This window comes from Barbus barbus (genome assembly GCF_936440315.1).
Source record: "Barbus barbus genome assembly, chromosome: 15".
NCBI classification, from domain to species: domain Eukaryota; kingdom Metazoa; phylum Chordata; class Actinopteri; order Cypriniformes; family Cyprinidae; genus Barbus; species Barbus barbus.
The window spans coordinates 7,891,410-7,915,106 of record NC_136743.1 but is presented as its reverse complement, the minus strand read 5'-3'; the positions used below and the strand labels follow the sequence as shown (position 1 = coordinate 7,915,106).

The 23,697-nt window shown below is 36.5% G+C and overlaps 1 protein-coding gene across 1 annotated transcript in view; it reads right to left on the bottom strand.

Annotated features, from left to right (window-relative positions):
- Positions 1–23,340, bottom strand: part of LOC306881167 (unconventional myosin-X-like) — a 40,243-nt gene extending 16,903 nt beyond the window's left edge. Inside the window, exons 1-19 of the mRNA XM_079435097.1 lie at positions 22,952–23,340; positions 14,857–14,955; positions 13,346–13,504; positions 7,767–7,954; positions 5,890–6,027; positions 5,674–5,798; positions 5,518–5,531; positions 5,301–5,385; positions 4,316–4,419; positions 3,895–4,024; positions 3,644–3,762; positions 2,771–2,917; positions 2,572–2,672; positions 2,400–2,466; positions 2,220–2,312; positions 1,953–2,021; positions 879–961; positions 705–813; positions 311–391 (exon numbers count right to left, since the gene is read on the bottom strand). Coding sequence (XP_079291223.1) covers positions 311–391; positions 705–813; positions 879–961; positions 1,953–2,021; positions 2,220–2,312; positions 2,400–2,466; positions 2,572–2,672; positions 2,771–2,917; positions 3,644–3,762; positions 3,895–4,024; positions 4,316–4,419; positions 5,301–5,385; positions 5,518–5,531; positions 5,674–5,798; positions 5,890–6,027; positions 7,767–7,954; positions 13,346–13,504; positions 14,857–14,955; positions 22,952–22,972 — 1,932 coding nt within the window. The 5' untranslated portion in view covers positions 22,973–23,340. The remainder of the gene's footprint in view (positions 1–310; positions 392–704; positions 814–878; positions 962–1,952; positions 2,022–2,219; positions 2,313–2,399; positions 2,467–2,571; positions 2,673–2,770; positions 2,918–3,643; positions 3,763–3,894; positions 4,025–4,315; positions 4,420–5,300; positions 5,386–5,517; positions 5,532–5,673; positions 5,799–5,889; positions 6,028–7,766; positions 7,955–13,345; positions 13,505–14,856; positions 14,956–22,951) is intronic.
- Between the last annotated feature and the right edge of the window lie 357 nt (positions 23,341–23,697).

The window sequence follows — 23,697 nt, the reverse complement described above, 5'->3', positions numbered from 1 at the left end:
AGTCTGACATCTGCTGTAGAGCCTGCTGAATGGCCTCGGGTCCAATGCAATCTGAATAGAAAAGTGTGCAGAGCGTGTGTGTGTGTCTCTCAAAGGAGTCTTATATCTTCACACAGAGTTTATGATGTGTAATCTCCTTCTGCCACTACTGAATGAAAACATGGAGAGATAAACAACCATACAGAGAATCGCCATCTGATCTAATCGGTGAGTCAAAATAAACAAAACCATTCATTCCGCACCTAAATACAACACAAAGTGACTCAAACTCAGCTCAATTAGTTCATATGTTTGTGTGTGTGACACATACCTTTTTATTGTTGGGTTTAATGCAGCGTACAAAGAATGGATTGGAGGCACTAAGGTTGGACATCAGAGAGTGCAATGAATTCTGGGTAGACAGAAATAAATAATCTGTTACAAAATGTTGAAATGTTTTATACCTAATACACTTAATCTACTAACTAATACTTTTAGTTAGTTTATTATAACTGAAAGGTGAACAGACAATCGTTTGATAGTTTTGGATGGTTTCTTTAGTAAAACTAACAGACAGTACACTTCAAATCAAATTTGAGAAACTTCTATAGAAATAAGAGTGTAAGAGTAAAAACTTCAGTCAAATATCTTGTTATCTTCACATTCATTCAAATTTAGCTTTTGTTTACCTGCTCTAAAGCATTATGGGAGTTGTAGTTTCTTACCTTAAATTGGGAGCTAACAGTAGGTCTCCGATACTTTGAGCCGCACTTGACAGTGTCCTGTCCAGTCCAGGTGTTCACTCGTTCAAAAAGATCATACACAAAATCCAACCTGAGAGAACAGGAGCGTGTGAACAAATGACCTCACAGAGAACAGTTACACAACTACACACACACCTGCTCTCCCTGAGTAAGTTGAGAATATCATCTCTGAAAGTGTCTCTGTTCTTCTCCAGGATTCCTCTGACATCATACACAACCTGGAGACAAAAAGCAGGATGTTAACCTGAGACATGACACCCATAATGCTGATGTTGAACACATTTTTGCCTCATTCTCCATTATATACCATAACACATGATATATGCAATGCCCGGACTACACTTTTTCGTCGTACTAAAAACTAAAAAAGGTTTTTATTCAGATGCAATATATATCTAAATAAAAATGCAAAAATGTTTATCTCATAACAAAATTGATACTGACAAAAATACCTACTTAGTGGCTGGTAATTGATACAACTGACATTGTATGAAAAGTCTGTTTAATCATATATTTAATAGAACACCACTTATGTTAATAAATAATAATTCTTCTTGACACTTTTATAAGCAACATCTGTACCTGTACCTATCATGAAACAAGACCTATAATGAAATATATAAACTGCACTACCAGATTGCATTTGATATATGAGCAAAATGTCACAGGTTTTTGAAAGATAGGCTAATTTACTTTACTTATGTTGTAAATCATAAAAATATATTTGTGACCCTGGACCACAAAACCAGTCATAAGGGTAAATTTTTAGAGATTGAGAATTTTGAGATTTATTCAATTGATATATAATTTATATATAATAAATGGATAAATAAGCTTTCCATTGATGTATGGTTTGTTAGGATATGACAATATTTGGCCGAGATACAGCTATTTGAATATCTGGAATCTGAGGGTGCAAAAAATCCAAATATTTGAGAAAATCGCCTTTAAATTTGTCCAAATTAAGTTTTAATATATTTACACTAGAAAATGTACAAAATATCTTCATGGAACATGATATTTAATTAATGTCCTAATGATTTTTGGCATAAAAGAAAAATTAATAATTTTGACCCATACAATGTATTGTTGGCTATTGCTACAAATATACCCCAGCGACTTGGACCAGGGTCACATTTATTTAAGTAATCAAATCCAACTCAAATAAATAATAATAAATAAAAAAACTCAGTAGAAAAGGTGCTGTACCTCTCCTGCATAGTGCTTGATTCCAAACTGATGAACTGCAACACGAGGTTTAACATAGAACTGATTCCTCTAATGAGATGGAGAGAAATATAGATTAGAGATTATACAGCAGTTCCCATATTCAGGGTGATTTTGTGCCCAATATTAAAATCTGTGGTCGATCAAAACTTTGTTCGGGCTCTTCCATTTGGTAACATTCTTGCTTACAGCTCTTGCTCATGCAAACCTGATGCTTCAGAAAAATGATGATATCTGTGTATGACGTACAGAATGCTGGCTATGGAGTTTCTCCAGCAATGTGTCATCAGTGCCTTTAGGAAAATGACTCTCCTCATTCACGAGAGCAAGCAAACCCAACTTCTGCAGAGAAAACATACGTGCAGACAGACTCAGATCTGGAACGTCAGTATACAGTGTTTTTGAGTGGAACTGTGTTCGTGTTTGTACCTTTTCTATGAGATCAAGGCACTCTCCATTGTCCATCCAGTTGACATCATCCCAGACCAGGCCTTCTCTATGAACACAAACACACAGAAAGAGTGTGCGTTAGTTGCATTTGAAGTGCATTTTGGTTGGTGATGTGTTGAGTGTTTATGTTTGTATATTTGAAATGACATACTTGTTGTACTCAAGTTGCTCTAGAGAGAAAATGTGCTTGTTGAAATACTCCTGTAGCTTCTCATTTGCATAGTTAATGTTAAACTGCTCAAACCGGTTCACCTGAGAAGAAGAAAGAAAATAAAGCAGAAAGAATAAAACAACACTAGTCATGACCAGTGGGTTAAAACCTGTCAGAAACTCATCGTAATGGCTCTCACCTCAAAGTTCTCAAACCCAAAGATGTCCAGGATGCCGATGGATCGGAAGTCTTCATTGCCATTGATACGGCTGTTCAATTTACGAATGATCCAAGTGAAGCACTGAGAGTAGAGAGCCATCGCCATAGAGTCCCGCGAGTCCACTGCCTGATGCACACACAGACATATTTTAGTTGTTATTCTGACTACAAAGGGTATAGCTATTTATTATTTACTTATATATTAAATATAACTGAAAAATAGTGTTACAGTCCATCTGGACAACATAACTCATATGTTGATTTTCTGCCTTTTTGATTTTAATTGTTTTGTAGTAAAATCCTGGAAAAATTGCTTTCAATTTCAGTCTTCCAGTTAACCTGTTTTTTTTTGTGCCAAGACTAGATTTGATATATTTATTCATATTCAATACAGTAAACTTTTTTGTGATGTGATGTTTGTGAGTCTTCAACCAGAAGTTATGCTGTATCCACAAAGTGATAAAAGGTGGAGATAGGAAGGTGAAATGTTGAATACAATGCAGTTACATGTGAAGTCCTCTAGAGGGAGGGAGAGTTTCTAGACATGTTTTTGATGAGTTCAGAAGTATTCTGATAAAAATCTATGCTGTTTTCACTAGGGTTGCAAAGGGGTGGAAAATTTCAGGTAAATTTCTAAAATTTTCCAAAAAAAAAAAAAATCCTGGAAAGTTTCCAGAATAGCAACCCTGATTTTCAGGTGTGACCTGATTCTTCATACATGTTGAGTATCATCTCACTCTTTCACTCTTTCACTCAATACAGTGGCACTGAATTGAAATTTTTTGTAAATATTGCGTTAAGAAGTTAAGTTGTGATGTTTGTTGGGAAACTTTGTTTTTAACACCCCTGTTACCTGCTCTACAGTGAGAGGTGTGCTGATTTCTTCTCCTCTGAGGATCATGGATCTGTGGGTCAAAACTTCAGCCAGCTGGGCACAATCCAATCCCAGAAGATCTGCAGCTTTACTGAGAGCTAATTAAACACATATTTTACTTTTATACATTAATATAAATGTAATGCAATTAACATCAGCAGATTACAGTAAACAACTCAAAAATTCAACAATCAAGAGAAAAACAGAGCGAAGAGTGGAGGAGTACTTACCTGATTTAGAGCAGACCTGTGCTCCACCTGCCGTTAAAAACTCAATGTTTCCAACATGCAAGATTCCTGAAAGGAGCCTCAACACCTCCTTGATGTTCTCTTCTCCAAACTGCATTGTCCTCAGAGCATTCTAACACACAAAACACAGTCAATCAGCGTTAAAACCCAAGAGATCAATTTATTTACATGTAATACTGGAGTATTAATATACTTAATACTGGAGTAATGGCTGCTGAATAAATGATAAATGCAAAAATAAATGCATCATTAGAGACTTTCTCCAATAACATTAAAATTAGTACTGACCACAAACGTTATATGTGAGCTAACAGAGTAGTGCAGTAGTTTGTTGCTGAACAGCAGTGGAGTGTGTGTTAATGTACTTTAGAGTAATCATACAGTGATGTTGTGACTGGCTTACCAGCACTTCCTGAAAAGTCTCTGTGTCATTAATGGCTTTGTCCTTCACACATGCTGACTGACCCAGATAATGAAAGCCCTCCGGAGGGGAAAGGGAGAACGACTCTGTGAGAAAAAGAGTGAGAGCGATAAACACAGATCTTAAACAAACTGATACTCTGTCACAAACAGCACTGATTCACTGTGATACTATGACTTTCTGACCTCTCTGTCTCATTTGAGAGTGACATCAGCAGAAGCTGAACTCTGGCTTAGGTGACTAAACTGAGAAAGCCATGAATAACAACACAGTGTTGCACATTCTGTGGCTCATCATGAAACCTATAATCTTTCCTTTGTCACCTCTGTCATTTTTCAGGCTGAAATGGATTTCAAATGAAATACATTCTTGGCTTACTATGATTATTGATAGGTCGCACACTGGAAGTTGAATATAAAAACAGAATCACACATGGCAAAATATTCAATTAAACAATTTTAGATTCCCATCATCTAAAGCTAAAACACAGAAAAACTTTAGTCACTTTGTTTTACGCATTCAATGTTGTTTGTGGTCTTAAAAACAACAAAGAAAATGTTACTTGAAATAATAAACATTAACTGAAATTAAATAATACCTCAAACTTATTTTATTTCAGCTAGCTGCCAATGCAACTTTTCTTATTTTGATTTTGATTAACTTGATGGACTAAAATATTTAAAACTGAAATAGAATGAAAAATGAAAACTAACAATATAAAATAAAAACAAATGCAAAATATGAATAAAAACTATAATATTGTCTCAGTGATACTAAAACATCACTGGTGTTACATTCATTTGTATCATCTGTTTTTGCAGATTAAAGATCATCCGTAGTGCCCTCTTAAGGATGTAATAATTATATAAGGCACTTTTGAAGGACAACGAATCTTCAGTCTAAATACAAGGGTTAAAAAGAGGCTTCAGACAGAAATCTGTGGACAATATAGACTGGCCAGACTCACCCCTCTGTTCTGCGCTGGTTCCAGCCAGCAGAGCGTAGAATATGTGATAATTTCGTTCCCCGGGATTTTGACGCACAACACGATTCTGAGGGGAACGCAGACAATAAGAGTCCAACAATGACATGATTAGTGACCCACATAAATCACACACACACACACACACACACACACACACAGAATCATACATGCAAAAGTTTCATTAATATAAGAAACTCACCTTTTCTAAAAGGTCTGTGTGTTGGAAATATAAAGTCAAGGCAAATGCAGAAAGAGACACTATCACAGTACAGGTAATGAAATAAAGCTCCAGAGATACTAGAGATACAGAGAGCTAACAGCTGACACGTCCAAACAATGCACAAACAGAGGATACAGTCTGTGATTCTTCCCCCTTGAATGTTTCCATGCTGACTGAAATGAAGCTGGATGAATTTCCCAAAGCGACTAGAGTTGTTATTATGAACTGTTTTAGAATTTCCAAATGCCTCCATTATTGGACTAGAGAGACAGAGAGACAGGTAAATTCATGCATATGAGTGAGCACACTGTGTATATAGTGTGTTTTGTGTAATTTAATATATGTACAAACCTGCTCTCCAGAATTGCCTCCTCAACATGAGATGATGCTCTCTTTGCAGTTGAGAGCGCCACACTTTGCTGACTCATAGCAGACAGAAAGCGCAGAATCATCTTTGTGCTCTCAGTTTTACCTGCTCCACTCTCCCCACTGATACACACACACACACACACACACACACACACACACACAGATGAATATTAGCTGAAAGAGTTGTAATGAGATGATGTTTCCAGCAGAGGGCAGTTACATTCTGGCTCTTATTCAAGTAGTCTTTCAAGACACAAGAAGCTTTACTGGCACACTACATGCACACTACTATTCAAACGTTTGGGGTCAGTAAAATTACTTTTATTCAACAAGGACACATTCAACTGATAAAAAGTGACATTAAAACTGTTTTGTTTTGTTTTTTTCACCAGAGAATCATGATAAATATATCATCATTTCCACAAAAATATTAAGCACACCACCTCCTAACACTGATAATAATAAGGACTGTTTCTTGAGCACTAAATCAGCATATTAGAACAGTTTATGAAGGATCATATAGCACTAAAGACTGGAGTAATGATGCTGAAAATTAAGATTTGCATCACAGTAATAAATAAATTACATTTTAAAATATATTAGAAAACAGTTCTTTTAAAGTGCAATAATAATTCACAATATTACAATTTTAACTGTATTTTGATCAAATAAATGCAGCCATGCTGAGCATAAGAGACTTTTTAAAAATATATATTACAAATCTTACTAATCCCAAACTTTTGAACAGTAGTGCATTTAAGACACTTTCAGTTTTGGTAAAACTACTGTCAATTATGAGCAGTTTAATTTCTATGCATTTTATGAGGTTTGTCAAAAATTGAGACACGTTTAAATACAGTTTAAAACTGTGATTTGTGTGATTTAATTTGCACTAAAGGCATTAAACAAATAGTAAATTTAATTATTAAAATCATTATACAAGGGCAAAAACTATGCAGTTGGACTGGCCAAAATAAACATTTTACGGCCAATATAGACATTTAAAGTACGTAAAACGAGATACTTTTTAATGCTAGAATAATTTTATATTTATATTAGTTTATGTAATATATCTAATAGCTTTAACAACAGAAAAAGAGTTTTGTGCCTTGTCATAGGACACATACCATATTATTGAAAAGTAAAGGTAATATTAAAACAATTATATTATTAAGTATTTCATCTGTGTGCAAAGTTATTTTCAGCGCTGTGTCTGTGTCCTACCGCTTGCCCTTTTCATGAGGCAAGGCTTGTTTGTGCACGCTGTGGTTTCATCCTGCAGATCTGGGAGTTGTAGGTATTAGATTTCCATTGAAATTCTCTGTTGTGGTTTGCAAAAATGGCAGAAGAAAGTGTTCCTGTATGTGTGTAGTTATAGCACGATTTTAAGAAGTACACTTCAGTTTCTACCTCGATTTCTGCACAGTAAGAGAAAAGCCTGTCTTCTTTTGGTAGCCCTATCAATGTCCACATGTTTGCTGAGTCTGTACATGCTCAGGGCTTTTCTTAGTCTAGGCTTGGCCGCAGTGGTCAGGTATTCTGCCAATTTGTATTCTCTATGTCGGCTCTCACTAAATCCGATGAGAGATCTGCTGTGCGGAGAACAAACACAGCAGTCTGACAACTTTAACCTCTGCATGCTTGTGTAATGAGTGCTGTCAGGCAACCATGAGTTTGACCTCACACCTTAGCGAGAGGTCAGAGGTGAGGGTTAAGGTCAAGGCAGAAGACTTTTATAGTCAGACTATCTGAAAATTAAAAGAAGATGAGACCTGCAGAAAGCACTTTCAAAATGAGGCCTGAAGAAACCACTGGCTAGTTAAATGCACAATTACGTGCAACGCAATACAGAAACGTACCTGATGAGCACACACTGGTTGCTGGAGCGCTTCCACAGCGATCTGTAGCACTCATTAGCAATGGCATAGATGTGAGGAGGAATTTCGCCCAGGTGATGTCGACTGTATCGTTCTATGGCTGTGGCATCATACAGATCTGACAGACTCTGATAAGGGTTTACTGCTGCTAAAATAGAGCCGATGTATGTCTGCAGAGAGAGACAGAAGAGGAAAACAGAAACTCATTAAGCGAATAAGCACATTTTATAAACACCCTCTGCGTGTCTGAGCATGTGTGCATGTGTGTGTTTTGGCTCTACTGACCAATCTTTTTTAAACCACTGATGCAAATAGATTGGATTGGTTGTTGAGGTGTTTTGATTTGAATGCCAAATAAGAGCAAATTGGCATCTAAACAGTCAAATGTTCAGGTGAGTTTAGGACTTGTGACACACTCCTGCATCTTTCTTACCATATTGTATGCATGCCCGTAAATGTATAACTGAAGATGAAATTTGAATTTATGACATAAAACCAGATGTAAACTACATGCTGCATGCATGTATTGGTAAATGTGCATACAAAATATATTTAGCTAATTCTAAAGGTGCTTAAAATAATGAATTCATCAAAAAAAATTAAATTCTGTCATTATTTGCCCACCCTCATGTCGTTTCAAAATTTTATTCTCTAGAACACAAAAGATGTCTGTTTTTTTTTGTCCATACAATAAAAATCAATAGGATCCAGTGTCGTTTTGGACCCTATACTGACTACTGTACATTATATGGACACAAACAGTTGAAACATTCAAATGATCTTCTTTTGTGTTTTGCAGAAGAAGGAAACATTAAAGATTGATTAAAGTTTATCACTAGATGTTTCGTGCTAATGTCTCGTTTGAATGCAATGTCTGTCAAAATCTAAATTTTCCCACAGAATCCATAAAGGATGATAGTTTAAATGAACTTTGCATGTCTTGTTTATGAGGTTTGTTCAGTCAAATCATCGAGATGAATTTACACAGTAGGTTTTATAGTTTTATATTAACGTCGCACTGTAATTCAGCAAGAGACAGATGGAAACAGTGGTACAGTACTGTAAGAAGTTTTAAAGCAGACACTAAACTGCCAGTATGTGGTCCTCAGAAGGGGAAAGCCTTATTATTGAGTCACAGGTGTTATCAGTTTGCTCTGAATGGGCTTGCGGGATTCCCTTCTCTATTCTAGTACAGGAAAAATGAAGTCATTCTTGTAAAAAAAATAAACAATAAAAAAATACCTTCCCATTTTAAAACTGAGGTGCACTGTTGTCTCAACATCTAGGTGACTGAATGTGCTTGGAATGGAATACTCTTATGCTGCTAACCACAAATAGTGCACATTCTATACCGGCTATACTGTAAAAAAAAAGAAGAATGTAAAAGTACAAGATAAATTATTGTTTAAGTAGTTGAATTCAGAAAGTGCCATACTTTGCACTTTTAAAGTCACCATTAAATCTGAATTTATATTGCAGTGATTATTATAAATGATTTATCTGTGCAAATCATGGTTTTTAAAACTTTTTATAACTTGCCACACAATTGACCCTTCACAAAACCCACCCTCCTTAGTTACTGTTGCTATGTCCATCAAGCCATGCAGCTCTCACACTATACATTATGTTCTCACCCAGAGAAAAACACATCGCGGAGCAAAGAGGAAACTAACTACATAACAACAGACAAGACAGAGCAGGTTACTTCTGGTAAGAAATAATGTCTCAGCTTCCAATTTTGTAATTTTTTTATTCAAACAATAAATACCATTTTGTGGCTCTTTAATGTGTTGTGACAGATCACTGTATTGCCTCAGTTCAAGCGGCACGAATATTCCACAATATTCCATGATAAATCATGATTTTGCCATGATTTGGCGATTTGGTGTCCGGATGACTGTGAGTTTTTAAACTTTTAGCTTAAATGTGTGCTATCAATAAATAGTGCTCATAGCTATAAAGAAACAGAGTAGAGACTTTGGACCCGGAAACAGTATTCATTATGGTGCGCCTTATCAAACAGATAGCTATGGACTTCCTGAACGAGGCTTAGACAATGCTTAATTTAGGAAAGCACACTACTCATGCTATTTCAGCCATATAAAGATATGGCAGAAATAGTAAGAATAGGTTAGTATTGGATTCAGCCAATCAAAGTGTGACACACTGCCCTAGTAAAACCTCCAAGATGCCCCTGCAAGGGTTTAATCTCCATAAGTGCTACTTCAGAAATGCAATGAAGGTCTACAGGAGCCATGTCCTTCCCATAACCTCCCCTGGGTGTGTCTGCAAATCTGTGTAGCAGCACTCTGAGGGGTTTAATTGGGGGTGAACGTCATCTGTATCGCTCTGTTGTTGTTGGGTTTGGTCCAGTGGTGCTACTAATATCTTCATAGTTAAGAATTCATAAAGCAGACTACAGTCACAGTAAGTTAAAAGATGCACTTTTTAGAAAGCACATTTTATATGCTGTTCCACATGCACAGACAGAAGCAGACATGAAATTGCTGTCTAGAGAGACAGCTGAGAGTGACAGCGATGCATAATAAACTCAGACACATTACACACACACACCCTCTCAATGTTAAACTGAGTGAGAGTTGAAACATGATCCGGCCCAACTGAAGCAGAACTATTTCCTGCTACACACTACAGCGAAAGAGAGAGGCTACAAACGAAATAGAGAGACCAATACTATGAAAAAAAGGTAAACCTCACATGCAAAAGACATTTTCTGGATCACCAGCCCCCTTGTGTGTGTATGTGTGTGTTTGATGTGGGAAGCTGGCCTAGTATTTTCTGTCCAAATGCAAGGCAAAAAAAAAAAGTCCACAGCTGTTTATAATCAGAGAGGGAGAGAGAGAAACGTCTTTGTGTTTTAAATGCTGTGGAATCGGATCTCAGCTAGACACACACATTCCACAAGACGACCCACACACACACACTCACTCAACCAGATGCTTTTATATTCATAACAACTTGTTTTTAATGGCATTGTGGATTACTGTTTATTTGTACTGAATCTAATCACCTCAGCCTTGGTATTAAGTAAATAAACTCTGTGATTTTATACATTAGTTTTTAATATACATTTAAGTTGAAGAAGAAACAGGCAGACATTACACAGACCACCAAAAACTAACCACACACAAATAACACCCTAATTCGTTCTGACTGCTCCCATATGTCACCAATTAGCCAATCAGTTTAGCAGATCTGTGGCGGCTGCTCTAATTAGCCAATGAATTCATTAGATTCGCAAATGTGGATTTACAATCGTGGTTTTCTGTGATTTTCAATAAGAACATTTTAAAGATGAAGTGTGTCATTTGTAACACCAAAACAAAGTTTCTAAAGATTTACATGTACACAAAAAACTTTGTTCATCAAAAATACCAGACAATGAAGAAAAATGTGTTCATGTGTAATTTTGGTTTTTATCTGGTTTTGGCATCAAAAAATAAGCCAATAAAACCACACACAACAAGCTGTCAAAATGTTGGACAAATTTAAACGTGAAACTTGGGGTTTGTTTATGATGTTCACCTGATAAAGTTTTTCTAAAAAAAAAATCACATACCACATAATATAAATACAAACATGACAGCGTATTTTATAATATGAATAATAAAATATATGTCTGATTTTTAAGCTAGTCCTATCCCTAAAACACACCTTTTTTGCATTAGAGATTCAAATTAAAGCATCATTTAGTCGTTTTTGCCCTTTTCTCAATACATAATGTGTGGGAAAAGGTTTCAGTCATGTCGAAACAGGAGGTGTGTATTTTCTCATGATAAGTGAGTAACTCTGACGTTATTGTGATAACCATCGCATACAAGCAGACCACACCCACTCTCATAGGTGACTGGTTATCTCACACTCAAACCGATCCAGTCACATGGCATGTGATTACGTGACAGACAGACAGACAGACAGACAGAGAGAGAGAAAGTGTGTGTGTGGGGGTGTGTGTGTGTGTGTGTGTGTGTGAGAGAGAGAGAGGCGAGTTGCCTCCTGGGATGACTGCTGTATTACTTTATAATACTCAATGACTGAGCAAAAGAGGCTAATACTTTATCTGTACATGGAGATGCAAGGGTTTTTATTATTTATTATTATCATTATTAGTAGTAGTAAGTTGTGTGAAAAATGAAAAATACAAGTTAATGACTGTACCTTATTTTCAACATGTTTGAAAAATATTAACAAGATATATTAAAGGGATAGTTCACCCAAAAATGAAAATTTCCCCATGATTTCCTCAACTATCCCTTTAACCTACAGTGTGTGTGTCATAACTTCATACTGTAAAATCAGTGCATTGAAAATGTTTGAAATATCAAGGAACAGTTCACTACAAAATGAAAATTCTCGCATTATTTACTCATCCTAATGTTGTTTTAAACCCAAATGTTTTTTTTTCTTCTTCTGTGGAACATAAAAGATACACTTTGGAAAATCCTGGCATTGCCACTATTTTGAAAATAATGAAAGTAAATGAGGGCTTGGTCTGTCAAGTGCAACAATGACAAATAAGAACCATAAAAGTATTATAAATCTCGTGTGCTATAAAGTTGTATGAAGTCATACGATACCGCTGTGTGGGGAACAGTCTGAAAGTCATTTTTCACTGAAAGTCCTGACATCCGCTCTAGCTCTTCTTGGCACATTCATGAGAAAACCAGCCATGTTCGATTTGTGAACAAATCATTCTTTTGAATCAGATGTTTCCAATGAATCATTGATCTAGTTCTGCGTCCTTTTTGAAGCATGACTGCCCCAGACCTTATTCACTTTCATTATATTGAAAAGAGCGATCAGGATATTCAGTATTCAGGATATTTATTCATTTTTGATCCACAGAAGAGAGAAAGTCAAATGGGTCTGAAATGATGAGAGAGCGAGAAAATGATGAAAAATATTTTGGTGAGCTATCCCTTTAAATACAACAACAGAGCAGTGTAAACAGATGTTAACCAGACAGATTTTAAATCCTAAATGCATACACAAACAATCACTATGCATTAATTGGACTAGATGCAGATGCTTGGAAATAAAGACTTCCGAGTGGTGATGTTGTTCTGAGAGTCAGCAGTAGCATGTTAACTCTGTTCCTTAGAGTCAGTCTGGAAATCTGGAACTGGACTAACTGATTTTGGCACAGATCACATCCCAACAGTGCACACACATACACATTCACACACACACACACACACACACACACACACACACATACACATACACACACACACCTAACACAGTTGAACCAGCCCCAAAGAAGAACACAGTGCACTGTTGTGAGGAAAGGCTCAAAGAGGCAGTATAAAGAAAGAGCAAAAGGGAGAGACATGCAATTAAGAAAATATATTTTACTTTGACACATTAAAGAACAGAAAGCCATCCAGCCACCTGCACAACAACACTGCAACCTTGACAACTGCGTCTTTCACCATAGCTGAAACATTCACACACTCATTTGTAAAACTGCACGCTTAATGAATAACAAACAATGCTATACTGAGTGTGTGTGTGGGTGATTTTGCTGTGTGTTTGCTCACATATATGCTCTTCTGTGTGTAGCGGAGCTGCAGGTTGTGTAGAATGGCCCCGTCGTGTAGGTCCTGTAGGGTTGCCATGTCTTCGACCCCATTGATACTGCTGCTGTGAATTGGGTAAACCCTCTGCCTGCTCACAGCATTCTGTTTGTAAGTGTACACCTGAACAAAACACACATTTACAAAACATATTAACAGTGTGTTCATCTTTTGTTCTCAGTATTTGTTTTCATTTGTGTAATGATCACAAGATAACAAAAAAGAGAACAATATATAAAGAAAGTAAAACAATTTAAAAAGGATGTGTTACCACTCTAAAATCTGATTGGATGACCCACATTTAAAGGCATTGTAAAATAGTCGATGCATGCATTGCATACATCCATGATGGCACATCAAATGAATTCTATATTAACGCACATTAATGCAAAGTTGTTAGGCAGAATTTTTTGTACGACCTCTAAAACTATCATTTTCTGTTATCCCAGGCAACCAATTTAATACATAGCTGTACTAGTTTCAAGACTCTCATATCATACCTTCTCTTTTTCAAATTCCCTGCTTAAAAAAAAACAAAAAACAACTTAAACCAGCCTAAAATGGTTTATTGGTCTCAGCTGGTCACCTAGCCTGCTCGGGCTGGTCTGTTTGCTGGTTTTATGCTGCCTAAATACGATTATTATCGTAAATACGAGTTTCCTAATCGGAAATTGGACGTGAACGGCCTCTCTAGTCGTATTTACTACTGGGAAATTCTGAAATAATTTTGATACCAGAGTTTCTGATTTGGGCGGGTCATGGTGGAGGGGACACCCATTGCTGCTGTCAGTGCTGTTCTTACAACAACTACATCCCTTTGTCTTGTCGTTAAAGTAGTGCATTTATAGGCTAGATATGAACGATCATTCGAAGGATATTGTATGTTTTATAAGCAGTGCAATAAGCATGTATTTGACTGAAATTCCAGAATTGTCAGCAAACTGCATGTATAGCGCAGTGAATGTTTATATGATTGTCAACCAATGGGATGCTACATTTTATTCTTTCTGACATTAAAGCACTTGAATACGACAAGCTTGTAATCATGACTTCATAAGTGGGAAATATTAAATTTCCCATAGCACGTGAAGGCAGCATTAGACTCTTTTCAACAGGTACTGTACTGTAAATCAGAAACAGAAACCAGAGACATGAGCAAGTTGCATGTGTTTGAATATACATGCTCGAAGATGAGAAACAGACTCAAGAAATACACATTAAAACACATACACACAGTGATCAGTTGAGAAACAGGCTTAACTGAGTTTCTGGCCATCTCTGTGTACCTGGTGCCTGGCTCTATGACGACAAGCAGCCTGCTGGTCTCTTCCAAACAGGCGGGTACACAGAGAAGTGTGTGTTTGTGTAAAATGAGAGCACGACACCTGTTCAGCAGTGTGTTTTGATCTGAGGTGCACAGAGCAGATGTTAAGCCACTGTTCCTGTGTAATGTATACACCGCCACCCCCACTTACCTGTCCATAGTCGGTGTTAAAGACCACCACTCCACCAGAGCATGAGTCCACGGTACTGGGGACATAATGATCCTCCACCCAGAGCCACACACGACAACCCTGTCAACAAAAACAAATGCTGGTTAGCAACATATAACAATAGCAGAAACAAAAACAACTGTTTGCAAAACAACACGTTAGATGTAATTATGGATTTCGAAATGAAATTAGAAACCGTGTTTGAGAACATCCTGTTGTCCAGAAAAATCACTAGCAATTAGCAGCAACAATAAAAGACAAACAACTGTTGTGCTAAAACTATGTGGTATTTGTAATTCTAGCTCTTGACATTTTGGTATTTGTAATTCTAGATTGCATTCTCACATGTGTCTCCTAGAGTTTCAGAATACATCTTATCTTATTAAAGTCTCAAACGGTGCTCTTGTTTGCTTAGGTACCAAAGTTTGCATTCAAATTTCAGAGATTTCAATATAAACTCATATTTCTTAGCAATTCTTCCAAGACCAATTGATCTGAGCTATACATGAATTTTGCAGCTTTACTCTGTCTCACAATTTAGAACAACTGTCTATTTCTCCAAAGTAAGACAAAGTTCAAACTTAAATGATGGTAAGAACTTCTTTAAGTCTACTAAAAATGAAAGATCAACCTTTGAGCAATATCTTTTTCTAGAACGCTCTCCTCATTATGTAAAAAAAGGTATAATTACCAATAACTGTACCTCATTAGAGCAAATTCCTCCCTCTCTCTCAGATGCCACACACACACACACTATAAGTGTACATGCTGATGGAAGAAACACATGGTGATCTGAACAGGCATGACTGGCTGTGAGGCCCCACTGAAGCAGACACAGTTGAACTTTAACCCCATTCCCCACTTACATGCACACACACACATATACTATCAGCACTGCATCAAACACTGCAGCATTGTATTCAGTCCAATGCCACACTGCATTATGGGTATTGTAGTATTCTAGTTCAAATGTACTAAATGTAGAATTTGCCACTAATTTTTCCACATGGAAAACATCAGACCGAGACTATAAATCAAATACAACATGAACACAACAAAGTGATTATGTTCGACCACAGTAGACCACAGATTGTGGAATTTGAAAACTCACTGAAAGCCTTGTAAATCACTCTTAAGAACAGTATTCAATTCAATTCATTGATAACCTGTCATCCTCTCTCTCAACCACTTGAGTGCAGTGGCATAAACTCAATAGTCCTTTATAGCTTAAAAGAATGGAAACACACACACACACACACACACACACACACAAACACTGAACTGCTGAATGATCAGACTTAACTGCAACAGAACAGCTGTGCAGCTGGACACACACAGATGAACACTTTCTCCTAACCCAGCATAATATGCAGAAACAACTACAAGTAGCTAAACCATTCTTAGATTGATTTCACTGGAAAGGGTGTCAAAACAATACTGTTTGTTTGAGCAACACTGACTAATAGCATGAGTTTGGGACTATCTTATTTTTTTTCTTCTTCTTTTTTATCGCCTTCAATTCACATATTATTTGACACAGCGCTTGGCAAGATGTGGAATTATTTCAATGCAACACTGGAAATAAAATCTGACTTTTTTAACTGATAAAATTAATCAACAGATTAAGCAGTTAAATTAGTAGTTAACTGCAGCCCAAGTGTAAAGATTATTCTAATAAAAATAATAAAAATCCACAGTTTACTTTGACCTAAAAGGCCACAGTAACTACAGAAAAACTTTGCTTTGGGAAGACAACGACAAAAATCTGTAGAGGAAATGGACAATTCGAGTAATTTTCTCTCTGATTACTGTCACATGCACATCTTCATGGTTTCTAACTAAAGATGACTGATTGTTTCTGGTAAGCAGCATGACACTGCTTGCAGTTGCAATACAGATAATTTTGCATGAAGTGTTTTGCGTATTAACAGTCAGTGTTTACTGACTAAAAAGAAATCATCTCTGTACTGAATTGACTCAAAATTGTAAGGAATTTAAAACCCTCAAAACTCAGAGTCAGCCCCATCAAGTTAGCGCATCTCTAACCCACACAAACAGGAAGCTGTTTTCCTCCCTAAACCAAGTTTATCTCAGGAATTCTGGGCTTCTAATCCAATTCACCATCTCTGCAGTAAACCAGGATGCACTGTGATACCGTTTCCCAAAACTCGAGTGTGTTAATGTGTGTGTTTCATCTCTCTAAATAACATTAATAAATTAATGTTAAGAAACTTTTGAATTGTTCATTGTTTTTTTAGTATGTGTGGATTTACTTGAAGGATGAAAATGCCCCTCTAGAAGTTTGCTAAATCTCACAAAACCTCACTTTGGGGACATCCAGGAATCCATCTGGTGGTTGAGGCATTGAACGTGTGTGTGTGTGTGTGTGTTTCCTTGACAGAAGCATATTTCGAGTTAAGCAGCTTTGACCGTGTCTCATGTTTATCTGCAAACATTATAAGATTACAACCGCTCTACAAGTTTATGACCGCAACACACACATGCTCACACATTAGTTTAAAAATACTTTTAATATCTTTCTCTAGTCAAAACTATTGCTTAGATGTTCACACTGATTTCCAACTGTACCTTTTGAAATGACACAAAAACCTTAATGTGTTTACAAGCAGTTAAAAGTTTAATTTCAACAAAACAATTTCATGTAAATGCTTCAGTCCAACTGGAAATTGGCCAAAGCAGTTTTTGCAAAGTTAGAACAACAGACCTAAAAAAAAAATCCTTAAAATATTTCAATACTCATTTTATTATTTGACAACACAAAATAACAGACTGTAGCTTGCTAAGAGAGAAAAGAAAAGAAAGTGTAAGAGAAAAAATATGTACATATTCAAAAGCTTGGTATCAGAAAGATTTTTTTACGTTTTTACGTAAGGCTGCATTTATTTTAATCAAAAAAGTAAAAACTGTAATACTGTGAAATATTACAATTTAAAATAAATGTTTTATATTTTAATATATTTTAAAAAATTAAATAAATTTCGCAAAGCTGAATTTTCAGAAGCAATCACACTTCTGTGTCACAAGATGCTTCAGAAATCCTTCTAATATGCCGATTTGCTTCTCAAGAAAGATTTATTATGATCAATGTTGAAAACAGTTTTGCTGCTTAATTTATTTGTGCAAACTGAGATTTTTTTTGCAAGATTCTTTGATGAGTAGAAAGTCTTTATGGTCACTTTTGATAATTTAATGCATTCTTGCTGTAAAAAAGTATGACTTTCCTCCAAAATAAATAAATAAATAAATATTCTGACCCCAAACGTTTTGAACGGTACTGTACGTATCTGCCAGGTTTTCTGGCCTATATTCACTTCCAGTGCTAAAACAGATGGCTCAAGGGAATCACAGATTTAAACAGGTAGCAAGAATCCAACTAAAACATCACATTCACAAAACTGATGCACAAAAGCTCCCAAATCAAACATCACTGACTCTTTCTAATTTTGTTTCATGTTCAGATGAAAGAAAAACCTCACTTTGAAGTTAAAAAGTGCACTGTATGCATGCATATCTGAGTGTGTCCTTGTATTGTGTATCTAAACTCTTAAAATAATATCAGAGTTTTGGAGGGCGGTCAGGCTGGGCAGAGTAAAGGATGAAACAGACCAGTGTTACTCTGTAATCTCAATGCTGCTTACCGAGCATGTTTAGCCCTTACCACACACACACACACACACTCCTCCGTTGCTCTTTCTCTGTCCCCCTTTCTTTCTCTCATTTGGCTGCAGGAAGTGAGGGATCAGATATCGTTTGGGTCAACAGGAAGGCAGGCCAGTGATGAAGGGCATTCCTGCATACTTCGAACCCAAAGACCCAAACTACAGCTCTCTCACATGCTGGGCTTGGTGTTCAGACTCAGTCCAGTCTCCTAAACTTATACCCAAATTTATTTCACCAAGCAACCCCCTTCAAACACACTCACATATACACTCCATTGCCTCCTGACCTACTTTTCCAAAGCACTCTCATTTTCTCTCTCTCTGTCCTACAGTGAAAAATGTGTGTTTATACTTCATGTCTAGAGTGAACGAGGGAGAGAGAGCTGTATAAACTCACACAGAACAAAGACAAAGACCATTTTCGTGCATGTACGTGTGTGTATGTGGATGTACTTTGCACCTGGTCCCAGTTTAGAAGTCTCATGTTTGCAATTGTTATGAATCATAAAAGGAAGTCCTTTTGTTTTCTTCCTCTTAGTTTGGTAATTGTAATGCTTTAGTCATTCGGGAACAAACAGACTAATTAACCATTCAGATTTTGCGTGTTAATTGACATGACTCAAGATTAAATGAATAGTTTGCCTAAAAAGAAAATTCTTTCATCATGTACTCCTCTTCATTCTAACTTGCATGACTATTTCTTCGATGGACCACAAAAGGGGACATTCTGAAGAGTGACCTGGTCAATGCTTTCAACACAGTTACAATAAATGGGGAACTGAAGTTTTCAAGATTCAAAATGTGTGATAGTCCATTTGTCTTGTTGAGAAGATGTTCATTATATTTTAAACCTCGATTATCGAGTTCAACTCACTGACTTGATACAGTCAAAAGTCAAAAAAGCTCACTGGAGAAGATTATCAGTAAAAAAAACTATTTCATTTTTGTCTATTTCTCATCAAAAAGCTATTGTATGACTTCGGAAGACTTGTAATATCACACGAGTCACATTGAGCAATTTAATTGGCACTTTTGCTTTCTTTTTGAATCTTGAAAGTTTGGTCCCCATTCATTCAGGACCTAATTTGAAAAAGTACCTTTTGTGTTTCAAGGAACAAAGACAGTAATAGAGGTTGGAAACCAGAGTAAATTATTTTCATTTTTTGGTGAACTGTTTCTAATAGGGCTGTGCAATTAAATCGAATTTGATTATCATGCGCATCTCGTCAGTAAAGCCGGTTCAGTGATTGGCAGTAAATCACCATTACCTGCTTTCAAATGGAGCGGGAATTACTACACAGAGCCGTAGTTCACCAACAAGATAGGCAATATCGTGTTCATAATCGCAGACGAATTGCCTTCGATTATGAACACAAAATTGCCTAAATTACGGTTCTGTGTAGTAATTCCCGCTCCATTTGAAAGCAGGTGATGGCGATTAACTACTAATCAAGAAACCGGTTTTACTAACTAGATGCACATGATAATCGAATTTGATTAATTGCACAGCCCTAGTTTCTAACATAAACATGGAACACACAAACAGTTTAAGAACAAACGAACCAATCCCAAGTCCACTAACGGATTTCTCTTTCAGTATTTCTCTTTATCAGCAAGGGGTTTCCCTGTTCTGAGTTTCTTGTTAAAGGCCGCTTTGAATCTCTGCACTGTGTAATCATTAAGCTACTCACAAGATTTAATGTGTGTGTGTGTGTGTGTGTGTGTGTAACAAGAAGGATTACCTGACACCAAGCAGATGAAGAAACCAGAGGGGGTACATGACCAAATGTGTGTGAGGTTTACTTTTCCACACTTTGAGGACAAAATTGTCCCTAAAAGTTACTTAAATGTGACAAAACCTCCCTTTGGGGATGTCAGTGAGCATCCTCAAAGAATAAAAAGATCAATACATTTAATTAAAAAATACATATAACAATATCTCATATATTCTTTAAAACAGCAGACGTCTGTGGTACTTCCTATGTAAATATGTGTATAGTCTCATGGCTGTTGTACTCCAGGTGCTAAATAAGCTCCACACCTTTGTGTGTTTTATTATGGTGTCTAGTTTGATGTCAGCAAAGCAAAACCTCTGTGTCTGCTTAAATTTTAAAAACAATTTACCAGGAAAAAAAGATGACAGGGTTATATTCAAATTCTTAGTGCATGAGACCTCACGATTGCACCCAAAACATCTCTGATCCTCTATAGGACTTTTGTTTCAGGAAAAAATAACTTGGATTGTTTGTTTTTCCAGAATGACACTCCTCTGCACTAAAACACAACTGTCAAACAGTACCTGCGACTCTGATTGGCCAGTTCACAGGAAAATAAAGAGCTTTACCTTTGAATAAGCTCCGCCTATAGCGACTGCAGGGAGGCAATAGCCTCAGTGACTCTGCTGTGCAAACACATTCACACACAAACACACCTAAAACAAAACGGACATGCAGGCCTGTGACCATAACTGCAAACACAAATGTGTGCATGTGCGTTCATGTTAAGCCAAAAACATAAAACGCTGGAGAAAATGTTAGATTTGTATGTGGACTCTCTCTCTGTGAGGTTAGACATGCAGAAAAGCAGTGTGTGAGACAGGAATCACACTGTCTCTCCCTTGCTAGGGTCAGTCATGTAGAAGAGTCGTGTGTGAGCAGGCATTCACGAGCTCAGCTCTTCCCCACATTCCACACGCATGTTTCGGCCGAATCTGTTTCCGCACACACAGCTCTCTCTTTTTAAAGACTGCTCTTTTTGTCCAGAACCGATTCGCAGGCTAGATACGCAGCAGCCGACAGATATCTGACACTATTGTGTAAAGCTGGTGCAGTTAGAGCACTGCTTTTTGAGCTTCCCTCTCTAACTATCTGAAACTCTAATATAAATTCTGTTTCTGAGGTGGTACAGGTGAGTACGTTTTATTAAGATGATTTATTTCGTTAGGGCACACCTTCAGGTGAAAAGCGCAATCCTGAGGACTAATGATCCACGTCAAGCCAACATTAGAAACCTTCACTTGTGACTCATGTGGCGCTGGCTCAAGGGAGCGGCTCGTGTTGATCATCATCTCGCACTCATTTCACAAGGGATGAATAATACTATTCTCATTTCCATCAACATCAATTCTGACAAGCATTACACAAAATCACCTTTTGGCAACACTCTCATGGATTTGCTTTATTTTATTTTCATATAATTAATTTCCTTTTAAAAATGTTAATGTACATATTTAATATAACAAAAATAATACTATTGTTTTATTGAATGTCACAGCTAATAAAATTTTTACTAACTGTAAAAATATAAATATTATTTAAAAAAATGACAATTTAAAAGCTTCAAATGTAATTTTAAAATGAATTTAAAACATATACTTAAACATTCAAAATCTCAATGTCTATTTATTTCATCATGTAATTTACACCACTATCATAACACTTAAAAATATATATTATCAGTGTTGGGTAAGTTACTCTAAAAAAGCAACTATACTAGCGACTAATTAGATCGTCAACAGTGTGATTAGATTACAGTACTAATTATTTCTCTCTCTAAAAAAACACTGCATTATTTATTATTAATTACTTTTTAAATTCCATATAACCATCAACCAACTGAACAATGCAAGAATAGACATGAATCTCTTCTCTTTTTTCTTATACAATAAATAATATAAAATTGCACAAATTATTTGTAAACTGACCAAAGTATTTAAAGTAAAAAGTTTACATTAAAAACAAAAATTTTAACATTTTGATGTTAAATGCAATACTGTTTTATTTAGAATTGTTCTTTACAGCATAAGAAATAACTGTAATTAAATTACAGAAAATTTTAAAGTGATCCCTTACTTTACTTTTCAAGGGAAAAGTTATTAAATTGCAGTAATTAATTTGCATAGTAAGTAATAAGTAATGTATTACACCCAAAACTGATTATTATTATATATTATAATGTAATTATTATTATTCTCTAATAAATGCCATACTTTTTTATTTGTTGACACTAATGAAACACTGCTTATTAATTCAGCAAGTGTACACTACTAATAATAGCTACAGGATGTAGAGGAGGAAACGAGAAGAAAGGCAAGGAAATGCCTGTGAACTCCGCTGGGAACGACCCAAACCGTTCAGAACCGGGCCAGACACACGACACACACACACACAAACACACACACACCTCAGCGTGCGCTTACAGTCCTGAACATTAACAAAAATACATTGACATTAAGCAACTCATGCGCATAAATATAGCAATACAGAGAAATATTATATATATATATATATGCAGGTGATTTGGTATTATATCTAGCATATATTTTGTTTTCTGGAACAGAAACAGCAAAACATCCTTGTTATATCAATATTAAAATAGTGTTTTCATATGCAACTTACCTCGGTGAAAAAGTTATCCATTGTCCTTATAATTATGAGTCTCTGAGGTCTTCATAGGAGTCAACAAACTCAACCATAAGTGTAACACAACGGAGTGAAACGTGTCATGCAGCACTTCACTGCATCTCACTGATCTCTAGACCACTGAAGCCAGTTTGTTTCTCTCTCGCAGACACCCGTCTTTGTTTCAAACCATACAGATGTTGGAAACTATCCTACGTCCCGCTGACAGTCACGAGAGCAGGAAAAAGTTTAATCTTCCCCGAGCGCAGTGACACCGAGACTCGCGAGGGCACCGTGACGGGATATAAAGACGCGGCACTTTGTATGCCGGTGTGACACGCGGCTCTGTAAACAGCGAGGGTTTCGTCTCCTGCCAAATTTGCAGTGACTCTGCTGAGTCGGCTCGCGGTCTGATGACTCCGCCTCCCGCGTGGTTTGAAAGGCTAAACATCCAAGAGACCCGTAACCTCACGCGCTCCTCCTGCTGTTCCCCTGCTGAGGGCGCGCTGTTAAACATGAGATTATTTGTGTTGATTCACTATTTGTAACACCAAAGTGAAACGGGAGGTTTAGAATTTAAGGTTGATAAACGTACATGTAAAAAATGCCTTAACAGCTTATCAAATAGGCCTAATAATAAAAAAAGTGAAAAAATAAAACAACAACGTACAAACCTGGCTCATATAATATACAGTCGTGGTCAGAATGATTGGCACTCTTGGTAAATATGATCAAAGAAGGCT